The 17178-nt window shown below is 39.7% G+C and overlaps 1 protein-coding gene across 1 annotated transcript in view; it reads left to right on the top strand.

Annotated features, from left to right (window-relative positions):
* CEP135 (centrosomal protein 135) overlaps positions 1-17178 on the top strand; it is a 107418-nt gene that overhangs the window by 71822 nt on the left and 18418 nt on the right. Inside the window, exons 16-20 of the mRNA XM_074951371.1 lie at positions 1829-1944; positions 2021-2175; positions 2612-2667; positions 10810-10978; positions 13228-13338. Coding sequence (XP_074807472.1) covers positions 1829-1944; positions 2021-2175; positions 2612-2667; positions 10810-10978; positions 13228-13338 — 607 coding nt within the window. The remainder of the gene's footprint in view (positions 1-1828; positions 1945-2020; positions 2176-2611; positions 2668-10809; positions 10979-13227; positions 13339-17178) is intronic.

Raw genomic sequence — 17178 nt, 5'->3', positions numbered from 1 at the left:
TATTCATATCCTTTGCTGATAGGATGAAAAGAAAAACCATTATTTCGGAATATCTTTTCCTAGATCTCCTCCTGAATTTGTCTGTGCTATGAGATTGCCAACATTTAATTACCTCAAAGAGCTTTAGTGCACTCTCTAAGCTCAAGCACATTCAGCTGCTTTCCTGAGTTATGTTTCCATGAGTGGTGTTTGCAGGGCTGCCACTTGTCATCTGTTCATATGCTCACTACTCATTATGCTTTCTCCCAGGCCTTGAGGGATGATGCTATATTTGGGAGAGTGGTGCTGCAGTCTTTGTTGAGGTAAACTCTGATTCCCTGCTCCATCTGGGACTGTTTGTGTGTCACCTAAAGTGGAATGGACATGTGCAAGCACTCAAAGAAAAAATGGTTACATACCTGTTTGCTGTGTTCTTCAAGATGTGTTGCATTTGTCCATTCCATACTCCTCCCACCTTCCCCCTACACTGGAGTCACAGCAAGCACTGGCTTCTGGTGTGGAGGAACTGAGTGGGGATCAAGGCATCTCCACGCCTTTATACTCTGGGCTAACAGCATGAGCATGTGGAGGGTGCATGTGCTGCCTTAACCAGTACCGCTATGGGAAAAAGTTTTCTGGCTCCAGTGCCTGGGCATGCAGGCACCTGAAATGGAATGCAACACATCTTGAAGAACAACAGTTGCTGAACAAATATGTAACCTTTTTTTTAAATGAAATTATCTGGGGAAAAAAATTCCATGTAGAATTACGCAGAGAAATTTTAAACAAATTGCTCACTCAGATCAAAAGGTTGGAGGAGTGTATGAAAATAAGACTTGCAATAGAACACTCGATCTAGCTTTTAACTATAAAGTCAGTACCGTGCTTCTGTGACGTATTACTAACATGACCATTTGGAAACTGGTCCCTAGCGCATTTAGTGGTGGTTCAGACAGCTGACCCCACCGCCTTGTTTTCAGTTTCTCCTCCAGATATCTGTGGCTCCTCATTGCAAAGAGGAGACTGGATGCCATTAAAAACAGATGAAAATGAAGAGGATATCTCCTGCTTGACACAGGAGCCACCCTCCAGGATTGTGCCACAAGCAGAATGGTTAAAAATCACTAAATACTTCCCCAGTACTAGTATTCTATATAAGCAACTGCTGTAGTTGCATAGAGTTGCTTGGTACAAACAGAGAGGGATGTGTATACAGGTCACTGTTAAACTGGTAAAGTTTTGAGAATGCCTGTACTGGTAGATAATTTTCTTGAAAATCTTCAGAAAGTAAAATGTGCTTGTAGATAAAACAGTGAGAGAAGTCCTCATTCAAGTGAAAAATTCTTGTTTAATAAATTCCGCATAATTATAACTGAAAATGGTATAACTGCTTTTTATGGAGCGGGTAGGATCAATACGGATATTGTAAATCTTTCAGCCTATAGTACAAATTTAAATGTGTCAGTTATTACTGCATCAATCAAGATTTTGTTCTGCTCAGTGTTGGCTTACAGCAATGTCTTTCTACAAAACAAATACTATAGACTTTTTTTTTTTTTAAATAAAGAAAAGCTCCTGTTGACATCAGTGGGATTTCTAGTTGCTGCATTATTTTCAAAATCAGGCCACTTATTTTTTTTCCTCTTGCAAAACTGGCATTTTGGTTTTATTATTTGCATTTGTTCTGGTTTATTAAGATGATGAAAATAACTTTGGCTGATCAAAACAATCCCACAGAGCGATGCTCTTAGATAATCCTTTCAGTTTCTCTAATTCTTTGATAGTTTGATCAAAGAATGTATCTGAAAGATTAAAGTCTTGTGTTTTCCACTGACTGTTGATTTCTCAGGCTATTAAATGAACAACTACAGCGGTCTCTTGAAGATCTTCAGCACCAATCCTCTCTTAAAAAGGATGAACTTCAATCAGCTCAAGAGGAAATTGCAAAGCTAGAGGAGAAAATAGGTAATCACTTCATTTTCTTTTTTGCATTGATTTTCTATATTTAAACCAACAAAAACACCCATTTCTTCTCTTACAGATAGGTTAAACCATAAGAGCTCTTCACAGGATGAGACCGTGAATGTGCTCAGAAGTACCATTAGTGTCCTGGATAAGGAAAAGGACAGTCTTCAGGAAACTGTAGATGAAAAGACAGAAAGAATTGCATGTTTAGATGACAACTTAGCTAACAAGGTATGTACACTAACTACTTAGTGTATTGCACTTGATTAGTAACTTCCATCTGAGGATCTCAAAGCGGTACACAAAAATTAGGGCAAGATTTTGTTGTGATGCAGAAGGCCTTTGTATTGCTTAGGCCCTGTGTTTAAAGATTTAAGTGGCACCTAAGCTCTTGCACTACCAGTGATGGAACCTGCATCTACTGACTCCCAGTCATTTATCTTAACTGCTAGATATCCTTCTTCTACAAACTTCAAATTAGTCCTAAGTTTCATTTTTATTGTAAGAAGTTTGGAAATTTGAACATTTAAAAAACCCAGTTACCTATTGCTGAATAGTAAATTAAAGCTTTTATAAATGCTACTTTAAAGTAAATTATGCCCAGTTTGAATTATTCTGGGTATTTTGCAGCATAATATGTCATATAAATTTCATATTTATTTCATAGGAAAAAACAATTGCTAATTTCAGACTAACTCTGTCAGAACTGGAGTCTTCCGTAAAGTAAGTAATCACTGAGATGATTTTCTGTTGGTTTTATTTTCCTAAGATCAATATCTTCTTCAGAATAAAAGCACTAGCAGCCAGGCTCTTATTGTATTTTTGGTGACATATACTTAATTATATATGTTATCAAACAGGGCAGTATGATTTACATTGTGGAAAAAATATATCTCGTTGCAGAAGACACTTCCCCTCAAATACTGTAGATGTGGTGCTAGTGGATGGTGAGGATTAAAAGTGGCAATAGCAATTGTTTATCTGGGTAATTAAACTTCTGTGCATTTAATTTTTCTATAAGTAGCACTTAAATTGCACTTCTAAGGGCTTGTCTACACTACCCGCTGGATCGGCAGACAGCGATAAATCGACCGCTGATCGCTCCCGTCGATTCCGGTACTCCACCAGAATGAGAAGCGCAAGCGGAGTCAATGGGAGAGCGTCAGGGGTCGACTTACCACAGTGAAGACACCATGGTTAGTAGATCTAAGTACGTTGACTTCAACTACGCTCTTCACGTAGCTGAAGTTGCGTATCTTAGATCGACCCTATGTGGTGGTGTAGACAAGCCCTAAGTTACAGTGACTTTGTAAACGTGGGGTTGTGCTGTTCTATATTCCCCCTTAGTTGTAAGTGTTGTTCAGATATCACGAGGGGGCATAATTTGGCCTGCAGACTCTCCATTATTGGTGACGTAATTAATTCTGCCTTCCTAAATTACTTGTACAGTTTTAGTTAAATTGAATATCCCTCCTTACTACTGGTATAGAATTGCTATGTAGTGTTGTGTGCTGTTAAACAGTTGATCTGTTCTATCCCAGTAGTGACTGCATTTCAATGTTGGATGAATGATTTCTGTATCTACAGTTTGTAAAGTGATTTGGGATCCTTTTGGATGGAATTTACTGTAGAAATTAGTGATGGTCCTGAACCATAAAGCTTGGATCCAGAGCCAGATTTTCCCAAATCACAGGGATGTTTGGATCTAGGTTTTGGTTTGTTCCTTTATAGAGGTACCAAAGTTTGGTACCAGATCTGAACTTCCCCATAGATCAAGTATATTTTGATCTGTGGGTCGGTTCAGGCCCATATCTGTTAGAAATATGAAATGTTGTTGTTGTTGTTGTTTACTGATAATGTTGGCCTTATTAGCACTTGAGTGATCAGTCTGCCAGCCATTAGGCCACAGAAGATACATAGGAGAGGAACTGATCCAACTTAAACTGTTATTCCCCATTCACTGTATTTACTACTTCATAAATAAAACTTCTCATGTTTAGTCGTATGGTTGATCTATTGCACTGAACAAACTCCTGTGTTCTACTTGAACCTTCACAAACCTGTACTCCATAAAGAGAGCATAACTTAACTCAGTTTTGTTTTGACTTTTATCTTCATTATATTGGGTTTGAACTCCTACTGGGTGGGTTTGTGGGGCTATCAGTTAGAAACGTTCCCTTTATCTAAAACTACTCAAAATAGCCATCAGGCCATTTTTACAAAGTCACTTTTTAAGGTAAAACTGCAGCATTAGAGCATAACAACTGCACATCTAGTTGATAGAATGCAGAGTACAGTGTGCTTAGATGGAAGCAGATAATTAGTAGGGAGACCTGAGGATATGACCATCTATTTAAGCATACATGGAACACTTGCAAAATAATTGAGGCACCTTACTGGATGCCTAAGCTTTAGAATGCTTTTAAATAAACAATCATTATTAATGTATGCAAATACCTCTATATGTTCCCCATTTCATACAAATCAAATTACTGAGTTATTTAATTTATTATTTTCAAAAGTTGTTCTTTATTTCTGTTGTCCGTAAAGTTTTACATATTTAAACTAATGTCCACAAAATCCACAAGCAATTGTGACAAAATATATAAAGTATTGAAAACTATAAAACAATATGGAACAATGTAAATCATATTGAACTATTGTAATTACATCATTATGTCTAATTCACTAATAATTCACTAACAATTCATAACCTCCTCTGGAAAATAGAAGTCCAAATAAATATTAAAAGGCTGCCAATCTTTGTTTGTCAGAAACCTTTAATAGAATTTATTGCCTTGTGTTTTTCTTCACTTCTTTGTTATCTTCTCATATTTAAGGAAATCTCTTGCTGAGTCTGTTCTTCTCAAATAATGTCAAAATAGCTCTTATATGTTATAAAACTGGTAATAATGCAGATAGAAAATGTTTTTCTCCAAAATTTAATAGCATAGAGATTACCATTTTGAATCTAGTGCTTTAGTGTTTTACAGATCTGTTTTAAACCATGCAACTCTCCCCCAGTGAGCAGGGCATATATGTCTGACAATTCCCGGGGGCTCCCAGGGTTGTGAGGCACCTCTCAACCATCTGTCTTTAGTGTGAGGAAGCTTTGTTTGTGCCTGTCATGAGTTAGCTCCCCAGCTCCTCCAGCCATTTGCAACACAAACATTCCCCTCTAGGCCTTGCTGGCCCCACTGTCACCCTCTAGGTTAGCGATTGACATACCCTATCCTTGAGTCCTCTGAGTGTCATCCTGGAGTGTCTCACCCCGATCCATGGGACACTTGCAGTATTCACAGATTTGCTGCTTCCAAAGAAACAGTAGTCCCCAGGTTACCAGTTCTACCTCAGATCGCCACTCGGCTTAACGCACAGAATTTATGTATGTTTGTAATGAAATCAAGTATAAGTTTAATTAACAGAGCATAGAGATTCAAGTAATAGCTAGTAGTAGTATTGGAAACAATTGTTTACATATAAAATAGAATCATAACATGCATTCTAGATCCTAAACTTAATTTACTAGATACTTTTATGTCTTGTAGAGTTTGGCTCACCCAAAATCCTTGCAACGCTTTACAGACAGGTTAGGCTATGACTCTTCTTTCATCAGACAGATGCACTGTCAGCTTACCTCCTTGGTGGAGGATTTCAGTGTGTTTCTTTGCCCTTTCCCCGCACCCTGAAGATATACCAGTCCCATCCTTTGTTTTATTCATAAACAGGACACCCCCTGCTGTTTGTGTCATCTTGTAGACTTCCTGTCTTGTAGATTTAGCCTATGGCTCAGTACGCAAATAGGCATAACTCTGAGGTATACAATACGCAAATGACCAGACAGGGCGATAGGTGTCTGCTATCTCCTGCCTGAAAGGAACTTTTCCAAGGTATGTCACTTCCTGGTGATCTCTCTTAACTCCAAGACCTTAAGACCATAATTTTCTGTATAGATACATAACTCAAATATTATCTGCACACACATTTCACGATGATTATGTCAACCAGTGGGCTACTGGCTCTCGCTAGAAATCTTACATGCCTCCCTTTGGTGAATTATTGTGCATACATCTGACCCAGGGAATCACTGTAAAACCCTATGAGCCCCCTATGCACTCTGCCAGTTGGCATCAAGGGGTCCCTACAGATGAGTTAAAAAGACAAGTAAACTACCTTCTTTGTTGTTTGTTTTTTTTGTGTCTTTTTTTCTGATCTAGGCTTCAGCTGATCTTTTTTTAGTTGTCACCTTTCAGACATTTCTTCAGTTAACTGCTGAAATTTTTTTTAAAGGTTAAACTTTTTATTTGAAGGTCAGCTTAACTGGAGTTTTGGTGCATTGGTATATGAAACATCTGTGGAGAAAAGCTATATACATATACATATATATGTATATATATATATAATGTGTGTGTGTGTGTGTGTGTATGTATGTGCTTATGTAGGTGTATATATAGGTTACAATAGAAATATATAATGTATATTTCTATTGTGGGTTTTGTCCCTGTCCTTCACTCTTTGATTGTGGCCTTTTTAGATTGAGAGTTGTTTGGAAGAGGAATTGTCTTCCTGTGTGTGGGCAGTAGCTAACTTATTGTAGCCACTATCAGAATACAAATAAATAAGAGTAATTCCTGTTCCTTGACGGTAGGGTATATATGCTTACCAGATTATCAATCACTGTGATCTTCAGATTTGTGTGTGTGTTTTCTCATAGATACCAAAGCCTGAAGAGTCCATTGTGGTCATCTAGTCTGACCTCCTGTATAACAGAGGCCATAGAATTTCCCAAAAATACTTCCTAGAGTATATCTTTTTAGGAAAACATCAAACCTCGATTAAAATATTGTTAGTGATGGAGAATCCACCATAATCCCATATATAGTTCCAATCATTAATTACTCTCACCACTTAAAAAAATTACACCTTATTTCCAGTCTGCATGTGTGTAATTTTTTAAAAAGAACTGGAAAGAGGCAGCAACTCGTCATTTGAAAACCCTGGTGCCCCTTATGACCTGAGCACTTAGTTGAAGTCCAGGGTCCTGCAGGTGGTTATCATTAGGAGGAGGAATTGATGATGGAGTCAGGTAAATTTGATGCAAGTCTTTTTATTTACAAAGAATGTACAAAGTCCTGTTTCCCTGAACCCAGAAGGACTCAAACAGGAGACAGTTTATTTTAGCTTCTTTCAGTGATTTGCACATGTGTATTCCATTGTTGGTGTGCGTACTCCCTGTTCAGTCATTGAAAATTTTTCCCTTTAGTGGTACCTGTCGGGGCAGCTTGAGCACCGTCTGCTGCCGCACATCACTGTGCACTGGTATAAAGCGCCCAGCCGCCCCCCAAGCTCCCTTAGTTCCTTCTTATCGCCCATGATGATCATTAGAATGGCTTGTCTTAGCAAGTGATCTGTGTGTTCATTGTAAATGAATCATAGTTAGTTTTCTAGATTTAAAGCATTATTGCTTAGTTAATAGTGTAGATAACATAAGTGTTCTTTTTTGAACACAGATGGGGTTTTTTTCTGTTACTTGGTACTGAGAGATGCCTTGGTCACTCGGGCTTCAAGCCTGGCTTCTCTTGCGCTAGGCCAATGCCCATGAGCGACCCACGCTCAAGCTACTCAAGTGTTTAATGGAAGCTCGTATTCAGATTCATTACCCACCACTAGTCCACTGGCCTTATTGGAATCTGTTCAGTTTCCCCCAGTTTCTAGGTAATACATGAGACATTCGTGTTCTGTGTCCTCGGAGAGGCATGGGGCAAGTTACTCACCAGTTATTGCCTGTTCCTGAGCCTGGTACTGAGCAGCAAGAGGTGGTTCACGAGGACCTTGCTGGAAAACTAGTGGAGGAAGAGTAGCCTCAGCCTGGGCTGTCCGCCTCTTCATGCTTTCCTGTAATCTTCTCAGAGGGCCTCCTCCAGATGACTATAAGATCCCCCCAAGAGTTGTTAAAGAGGGTGGCCTTAAGCCTGGGGATCCAGATGGAGGAGGTTAAAGAATCCTCACAGTGCCTGGTTGATATTTTGGCCAGAGCAGGGCCTTCGAGAGTGGCCTTATTTGGAAAATACAGTAGCAGGTGTGTGTATATATATACATAGTACATGTAAAGATGGGAGTTGCCCATCAAGTGGGGGGTCAGTCTAATGAGACAATTCAATTAACAGTAGAATACCAAGGCAGGAAAAATCACTTTTGTAGTGTTAATGAGGGTAACCCATTTCAAACAGTTGACAAGAAGGTGTGATGAGTAACAGTAGGAGGAAATTATTATGGTAAAATTAGTTTTTGTAATGACCCATCCACTCCCAGTCTTTATTCAGGCCTAATTTGATGGTGTCCAGTTTGCAAATTAATTCCAGTTCTGCAGTTTCACGCTGGAGTCTGTTTTTGAAGTTTTTTTTGTTGAAGAATTGCCACTTTTAAGTCTGTTATTGAGTGACCAGGGAGGTTGAAGTGTACTCCAACTGGTTTTTTAATGTTACAATTCCTGAAGTCAGATTTGTGTCCATTTATTCTTTTGCATAGAGACTGTCTGGTTTGGCCAATGTACATCGCAGAGGGGCATTGCTGGCACATGATGGCATATATCACATTTGTAGATGTGCAGGTGAACAAGCCCCTGATAGTGTGGCTGATGTGGTTAGGTCCTATGATGGTGTCCCTTGAATAGATATGTGGACAGAGTTGGCACCGGGGTTTGTTGCAGGGTTTGGTTCCTGGGTTAGTGTTTTTGTTGTGTGGTGTCTAGTTGCTGGTGAGTATTTGCTTGAGGTTGGGCAGCTGTCTGTAAGCAAGGACTGGCCTGTCTCCCAAGATCTGTGAGAGTAAGGGATCATCCTTTAGGATAGGTTGTAGATCCTTGATGATGCATTGGAGAGGTTTTAGTTGGGGGCTGAAGTTGACAGCTAGTGGCGTTCTGTTATTTTCTTTGTTGGGCCTGTCTTGTAGTAGGTGACTTCTGGGTACCCTTCTGGCTCTGTCAGTCTGTTTCTTAACTTCACCAGATGGGTACTGTAGTTTTAAGAATGCTTGATAGAGATCCTGTAGGTGTTTGTTTCTGTCTGAGGGATTGGAGCAATTCTCCGCTTCTCTCTCGCATACATGCACATAACCTCTATTAGAAACAATACCCAACCTAGCCCCCTCCACTCACTTAATTTAAATTCCTGAATGCCCTTAAGTATGCCTTTGTTTTGGGCAGTGCCATGCCTGTGTTTGGGATGGAAGCTGTTACTGTTTTACAAAGGAACTTAACTGTTTCTTGTGCTATTGCTGAATAGGAAACAATTTTCCTAAGAAGTTCAGCAATTTTGAAAAATTTCCCGTTCCATAGTGGGATGAAACCGACCTTTCAAAAAAAAAATTGAAATCCATTTCCCCTCTTTGTCCCCCATAGTTTGGTGGTTTTGTCACTCACCTGGGATGTAGAGACATGGGAGAACCAGGCAGAGCAGGGACTTGAACTTAGGTCTTCCATATCTCAGGTGAGTGCCCTAACTACCAGATTATTGGCTGTTCCAGATGAGTCTGTCTCTTCTGTTGAGCCATTCCACTTTGTATAAATAAATAAATATTCATTGGACCAGGGACTTTAACCTGCGTCTCCCACATACCAGATAAGTGCCCGGATCACTGGGCTATAGTCAATCTTTCTTTTTCTAACCCAATAAATATTTAATTATTTATACAAAGTTGAACCACTCCAACAGGAGAGAGAGAGACTCCCAGGAGAATTATTAGGACGCTCAAGTGGGATGTGGGAAACCTAGGTTCAAGTCCCTGTCGTGCCTAATTCAATGACTTGCATCTTCTTAGCTTATGCCACCAGCAGCCTAGGTGAGGACCATGTGGAAGTCTCTCTCTTTCTCTGGTTTTGAGCAGGAATTCCATCCTGTTCCTGAGAACCCTTCTTGACAAAAGTTTTTTTTTTGTTGAAACCACCCCTTTCAAAGGAGAAGTTTTGGGTAGATGAATCAGTATTTTCCAGTGGAAAAACTGTTAGAAAATTCCTGTCCAGATCTACTTACAGCCATCTTACATGAAGGACGGCAGTTACACCCACCGGTTTTAATTACATTTCGCCCAATCCTCAACAGTTCTACATGCTTCAGTGATGACTTGCCCAAGCCACAACAAGCAGTTAAGCACTTTATGCTGGTAGGCAGTTCAACAGTTTACTCTGAGCTATGCAAATTTTAATCCATCACACATGGGGGCACAAGATCCATGTAGTGGTAATTTGTTTATAACAGTGATACTCAGACTGAGGTTTGGGAGCCACAAGTGGTTCTTTAATGTGTCTCCTGTGGCTCTTTGCAGCACATGATATTAAAACACTGTGCGAGTTAATTATTAACCAGTCAAGATGCTTTTACTATGCTAGAGACTAACATTTATTAGAGCATAAGCTTTCGTGAGCTACAGCTCACTTCAAGCTTATGCTCTAATGAATTTGTTAGTCTCTAAGGTGCCACAAGTATTGCTGTTCTTTTTGCGGATACAGACTAACATGGCTGCTACTCTGAAACCTTTTACTATGTTATAAACCAATTGTAGAATATTTGGTCAGTGATTTTGCTGTGAGAATAATATATTATTTTATATTATATATAAGTAGTAAATGAAACAATAAATTCACACTACCATGGCTCTTTTGTGTAATGTTGATTGCTAATTTGGCTCTTGAACTACTGAGGTCTGAATATCACTGGTTTATAGTTACCTTCCGAACAATAAATAAATTAGTAAGTTGCTCCTAAAGCTTTTGTATATTCAGTGCTTATCTAACATTTTGAAGCAGTATATGCTATAATGCAAGAAGGGAAATTTTATTTAAGGTTTTCAAAATCACCCATTTGATAGCCAACTAAAGGAGGCGCTGAGTAACAGAGATCGGGAGATAGCTAGTCTCCGTCGCCAGCTTGATGCATCTCAGGTAGAGCTTGCAGAAACAGGAAGAGTGAAGGAAATGGCTCTGAAGGAAAACAGAAGATTACAAGATGATCTAGCGATAATGACCAGAGAAAACCAGGTATGAAAGTAGTGCCTGATAATGAAGTACACCAAAGCAGAGCTGGTGTTAGGCATAAGCAGAGTAAGCAATTGCTTAGGGCCCTGAGCAGCTCAAGCCCCGCCTCTCCCCCCCGCCCCCCCATTCACTTTTTTAGTGTGTGTTTAGGGGAGGGGGCATTGGGATAACACCATCTCTGCATCAGAGATTACTTATATTTTGTCTGCATGTATTACTAAATCCAAAACCGCTATAGTCTATTATGCATTTTGAATATTTTGCTGTTCTGCATTCTTGTTAATACTAGAATATTAAGAACAGTTGAGTTGAAATGAACATATTTAGGCTGAATTTAAATATCTGCAAATTTAAGAACTTGTTCATTTATTTGGTCACCTGTGGAATCAAAATGCATTCAATTCTTATATTCCCCTCTCAAGTACCAAAAGGTTTGTTCTCCCATTGACATGTGTGGCATTTACATGCATAATTTTCCCCACACATTTGATAGGAATAAACCCCTTATCACATGGCAGTGTCCTTCAATGTGTGTAGAAAAAGGCCAACATGTATAGCAGTGAGCTTTCAGCATGCACCTTATTATTATTTTATTACACCATTGTCATACCTGAAACATTATAGTTAAAATAGAGATGGACTTTCCATTCTAAACTCTTTTGGTCTCAGGCAATCCTAGCTCTTTGAAAATGTATTTTTAGGCTGAAATTTAAGTTTTTATGTGTTACTTGTACCTCTTCAAATGCAATGTAGATGAAAACCCATCTTGTTGGACTGATTGTGTCCATCAGAGGACCCACACTGAATTAACTTCTAACACTTTTGAGAATATGCTTATTTTCTTAATGCACCATTGGCTTTTAAGACATGCCATGTAATAATTACACTTCAGAAGGTGGTCTTGTGAATTAAAGAAGAATGTTAATCCACCTGTCTACATGTAAAATGGAGACAGTTTAAAGAACTCATCAGGTTTGACTGACCTTTTGGTGCATCAATGTCTTTCAAATTTTGTGCATCCTGGGGTTCAAGCATCAAGCATAAATATGATGGTCATAATTAAATCAGTAAGAAAGATGGGAGGAGGGTTAGCTCAGTGGTTTGAGCATTGGCCTGCTAAACCTAGGGTTGTGAGTTCAATCCTTGAGGGGGCCATTTAGGGATCTGGGGCAAAAATTGGGGATTGGTCCTGCTTTGAGCAGGGGGTTGGACTACATGATCTCCTGAGGTTCCTTCCAACCCTGATATTCTATGATTTTATGGCATAGTGTTTGAGTTTGCTCAAAAAGTCCTTTTCAAAACCATTAAGAATTTTTTTTAAACCTTGCGAATGCTTCATTCTCCATTAAGAAAAAAATTATTTCTAATTGAAAAATAAATCTGGATATGGATTACTGAAGTATAAAAAAAGTTCTAAACAAATTTTTGTTTTTGTTTTTTTTTAACTTGCAAAACATTGGGTCATAGGATATATTAATATAACTCAAATTATCTGACTAAAGCTTTTGGTTGTGTTGTAACTAAAGTTAATTGATTCCTAGTTAGTTTGAATTAACCAGCACAATAACAAATGCTAATTTAGACGCTTCACAAAAAAATTCTTTCTGGTTGTGGTTCAGTCTAAGTTTCAGCCACTTTGTTAATCTTCTGATTTTTGAGTCATGAGCATTAATTTGAAAACTGTGTAAACGGAGACCTTTTGAAAGTAACAATAAGAGTCTGTTGCTTAGGTCACTCCTCCCACTCTGCTTCAGATTACTCAACTGAGAAAGTAGGGAAAATGCCACTCCCCTATAGTCAAAAGGGGAGGGATCTTGAAAGAACTTTAATGGATGTTCACAGGGCGGGGGCTGTCCTCCTTCTCCCCCGGGGCAAACTGCCTTTCGATTGGCTGGGGATGTAAGAATGGGCTAGCTGGTTGGCTCTTATCCCCTCCACCCTTGCCTGTTTAATCTCTTCCAAGTTGAATCCAGTGAAATAAGTGGTATGTGAAAACAGGGGGGCATAACACCATTTCCCAGGTGTCTTGTTAAATAAAGTTGTGGCCTGCCAATTAAAATCCATTCTCTGTTGTTTATTCACCTCCATGTCCTGATCAATGTAGAATTTAACAGGGTGGTGTATGGAAATCAGATTTACTGAATGAACAACTCCAGAGCAGAATAAAGTAAAATATAGGGCACTTCACAGGCATGCGTACTTTAGTATATTTTATTTTAATAAACTATTCAGTTTTCATGTAATCTCTTTAGACAGTCACTACTGAACTAGAAGAAGCAGTACGTGAAAAAGAAGAAATGAAGACTAGAGTTCATAATTACATAACTGAAGTCTCCAGATTTGAAAGCTTAATGGCTTCGAAGGTGAGGAAATAAAGTCTGTAAATTGGCATTTGTGTGTTTTTAATAAATGTTGTTTCAATTATGACATGTTTTAATTAGCCTACAATAAAATTAAGATTTGTAGATGTAAATGTTTCACTTTATTTTAAAACTAGTAATGTATGTATGGAAAACCCTGTTAGATTACAGGCTTTAAGACAGTCTGGCAGACTTCATTGATAATAGTTACATTGTCAGCAATGGTGAGGAGAAGCATCCTCACGTTTGGTTGGTTGGATGTTTTACAGCATAGATAGTGATATATTTCTAGCATTACTTCCTTGCTATGAGCAACAAAGCAAGATCTAATGATAATTTTTAATCAGGCTTGGAAGGATTAGATTTTTATCTCTAAATGTCATTTTCACTGTACACACAAATCAATGAAAAAATATTCCCAAATTTGCAAAGTAAAAAAATTCTGCTTCGGAAATTATTAGAATCAAAATACAGTGATGTTCTTCGAGTGGTGGTCTCTGTGTATTCCACGGTGGGTATGTGTGCTCTCCATGGCCTAGAGTCAGAGAATTTTTGAAAGCAGGGTCCATTAGTCTGCACATGTGCCCTTGCTCTCCTCATGCCTCCAGCCAAGGAGATAATGGACGGAACAGACCAATTGCCTCTCCCATTCCTTCTTATCACTGCTTGGCTTAGGTTGGATCCTCCACTGTCCAGAACTTTCTCTTTCCCTCTTTATTCTTCAGTCTGTAAATGTACATATTGTAAGTGGTTTAGAATTTTACTCTATAGTATTTAGCTAAGTTTATTAGTTAGTTAGATTCCCCATCCTGGGGAACTCTCCCTCCCCATATCTCATTACCAGTACTGGACTATGCGCAGACCTCCGGGCTTCAAAATCTATACTACTTTCCTGCACTCCTTCTTGGTCAGTAGAAACGATCAACACTGCCTGTACAGCCTATGGGAAGCTCACATCATGGCAAAGTGCAGAATCTGCTGTTCTTCCCCCAAAGAGGTGGGAACTTCATCTTAAGAGGCACCTTATGGAGAAAGCCATGAGGCTGCAGTTGGCCATGAGGCTCCAGTCAGGGGACCGTCTCCTGTATATTGGCCTGACTTAGGAGTGAGGGAATCTACTTCCACAGATCATGTGTTAGGTCTTGTTGGGAAGACAAGGAGCATTCTCTTAAACACTAGAGCAAATCCTCCTCTAAGCCCACTTCAAAGAAGTCAGATAGAGCCTCCCTAAGTCGAGTAAGTCTTCTTGCTTAGCCCACAAGGACTTGGAATATCCTAAGTCTCAGGGTTGTCACAAGAAAGCTCACAAATCCAGAGCTCTGTCTGTACCAGACCACACTACAGTGGCAACAGTACCTCCAATACCAACTAAATTTAAACACCGGGAACCAATGGTACCAGCAAAAGGCAACCATCAGGAACCTCAGCCACTAATGGTACCGGCACTGCTTCACCAAACAATGGTACAAACTGCTCCAGGTCCATCAGTTTGAGTGAACAGGACCCCTCGCATTCCTGGGAGAGTGGAGACTTACTCTATACCTGATGACATTTTTGCTCTCTCTGATTCTCAGGACCATTTCTATCAGGTCCTGACTCCACCAGTATATGCAAGTTATGGAAGGAGTCTGTCTCCCTTTGCATCTTCCAACCATTGTTTACTTCCAGCATAACTTTACTGCCAGTAGACACAGAATTGGTCTTTTCTTTCTCAGGAGACACTGAACCACCAGAAGAACCTGTGTCTCCTTCTCTGAAAGATACCTTCTTAGACAAGAAACTAGGATCTGTATGGAACCAACCTCCACCTCAGCACCTGTCTTGGAACCAATTGTACCCCATACTATTGGGGGACTCCACGACCACTCTTTGACCTTTCTTAATGGCACTGTTTTCCCACAACTGGAGTGAAATAATAGCAGACAAGTGGGTAATAGACATCATCCATTCTGGTTATGCGATCAAACTTACTTACCTATCCCCTCCAAAACTCCTATCTTTGCCCATTTCATGGGCCATTCTCATGAGGAGATTCTCAAACAAAAAGTTGAATCCCTCCTACGGTAAGGAGCAATAGATCAGGTACCTCTTCAGCACCAAGGAAAGCGGTTTTACTCATCATTCCTTCTAATACTCTAAAAAAAACAAAAAAAAACCACAACAACAACAAAAAACGGTGGCTGGAGACCCATTCTCGATTTTCGCCATCTCAACCACTCTATTCGCAAACTGAAATTTTGCATGTTCACACTAGCATCTATAATTCCATACCTAGAAAAGGAACTTAATTTACAGCTTTTGATGTGAAGGACACGTACTTTCATGTGTATGCTCACCCCGCTCAGAGACATTTTCTCAGATTCATAGTAGGCCCTAATTGCTTTCAATACAGAGTGCTCCCTTTTGGCCTTGCAACCACTCCAGGGTCTTTACCAAGGTCTTTATGGTAGTAGCAGCCCATGTCAGGTGTGGTTTCACCATTTTCCCAATCTCAATGACTGGCTTCTCATTGCCCATATAAGTCAAGAAGCCTATGAGTCAACTTCTTCAATGCTTCAGTTCCTGTCTTCCCTACGGGTCAGCATAAACCTGGTTCTGCTTTCACTCCAGCACAAACTATAGACTTCATCAGAGCATCCGTAAATTCAGTCATGGTAAGGGCTTATCTGCTGATGGACAGATTCCAAGCAGGGAACGACCTCATAGATCAGGTCATGAACAACCCTTGAACACCAATCAGAATTTCTCTGTCTCACCTGGAACATATGACTTCATGAACTTACGTCGTGCCATTTGCCAGACTCCACCTTTGTTGCCTGCAAGCATGGCTTCAAGCATACTCAACAAGCAGAGAATCTGTGAACACCATGGTAACAGTTTCTACAAACTAACATCATCTGTACTATGGTGGGAAAATTGCCACCAAGTATTTTTGGGTATTCGTTTCCTTTTCCCCTTCACCATACAGGACAATCTTATAGATGCTTCCCTCTTAGGATGGAGAACCCACATGGACTGCCACACAGCACAGGGCACTTGGACACCCTGAGAGGCCAGGATGCACATCAGTGTTCTGGAATTACAGGCAGTCCAAGACACTTTCAAAGCCTTTCTCCCATTTATCCAGTGTTACTATGTCCTCATAATGTTGGAAAATATGACGATGGTCCTTTACTTCAACAAACAGGGAAAAGTGAGATCTATTCCTGGACTTTCCCCCAGAAATGTGCATCTTGTACTGCCCAGAACCCTCCTGGACAATATAAGCTCATACAAAGCCTGTCATTTATTCATAGAAAATGCTATGTACAAATCTTGTTATGCCAAATGGAGTCTCTCAAACATTTGAATCCAAATACTTCAGATAAAACAACAAAACAAATGTATCAGCTACAGAAAGATAGATTTTTAAGTCACTACAAGTAATGAGGCATATAAGTCAGAATTGATTACAAGGAAATGCAAGTTCCAACAGTTTTTCTGTCTGAATCCTTCAGTCAGGATCTCCCCCCGATCCAGTGCGGCATCTTTTCTTCAAGTGTTGTTGATGCTGTTGGTAGAGAGAAAGGGAGAGATGATTTGGGGCCTCTGTCCTCTCCCCTCATAACCCTTTCTCTTGCACAAGAATCATCTCTTGCTGATAGAAGACAGAAATTTGGTGTTGCCAGGAACCTTAAGCTGCTGCTTTATCAAAATGTAGCTCTTTTGCCCACATCCACTCTCCTGCTGAAGACTGGCCACTTATTCAGGTGGTGGTCAAAATTTGATCTCGTTGACACCTAGCTCAGGGCATCGGCTAGCCTTTTTCTCTGGGGAACTTGTTTGTGACTGCCCACCAGAACA

This window comes from Natator depressus, chromosome 4 (assembly GCF_965152275.1).
Source record: "Natator depressus isolate rNatDep1 chromosome 4, rNatDep2.hap1, whole genome shotgun sequence".
NCBI classification, from domain to species: Eukaryota; Metazoa; Chordata; order Testudines; family Cheloniidae; genus Natator; species Natator depressus.
Note: the sequence above shows the minus strand (reverse complement) of the source record. Positions and strands in the feature narration are given on the sequence as shown.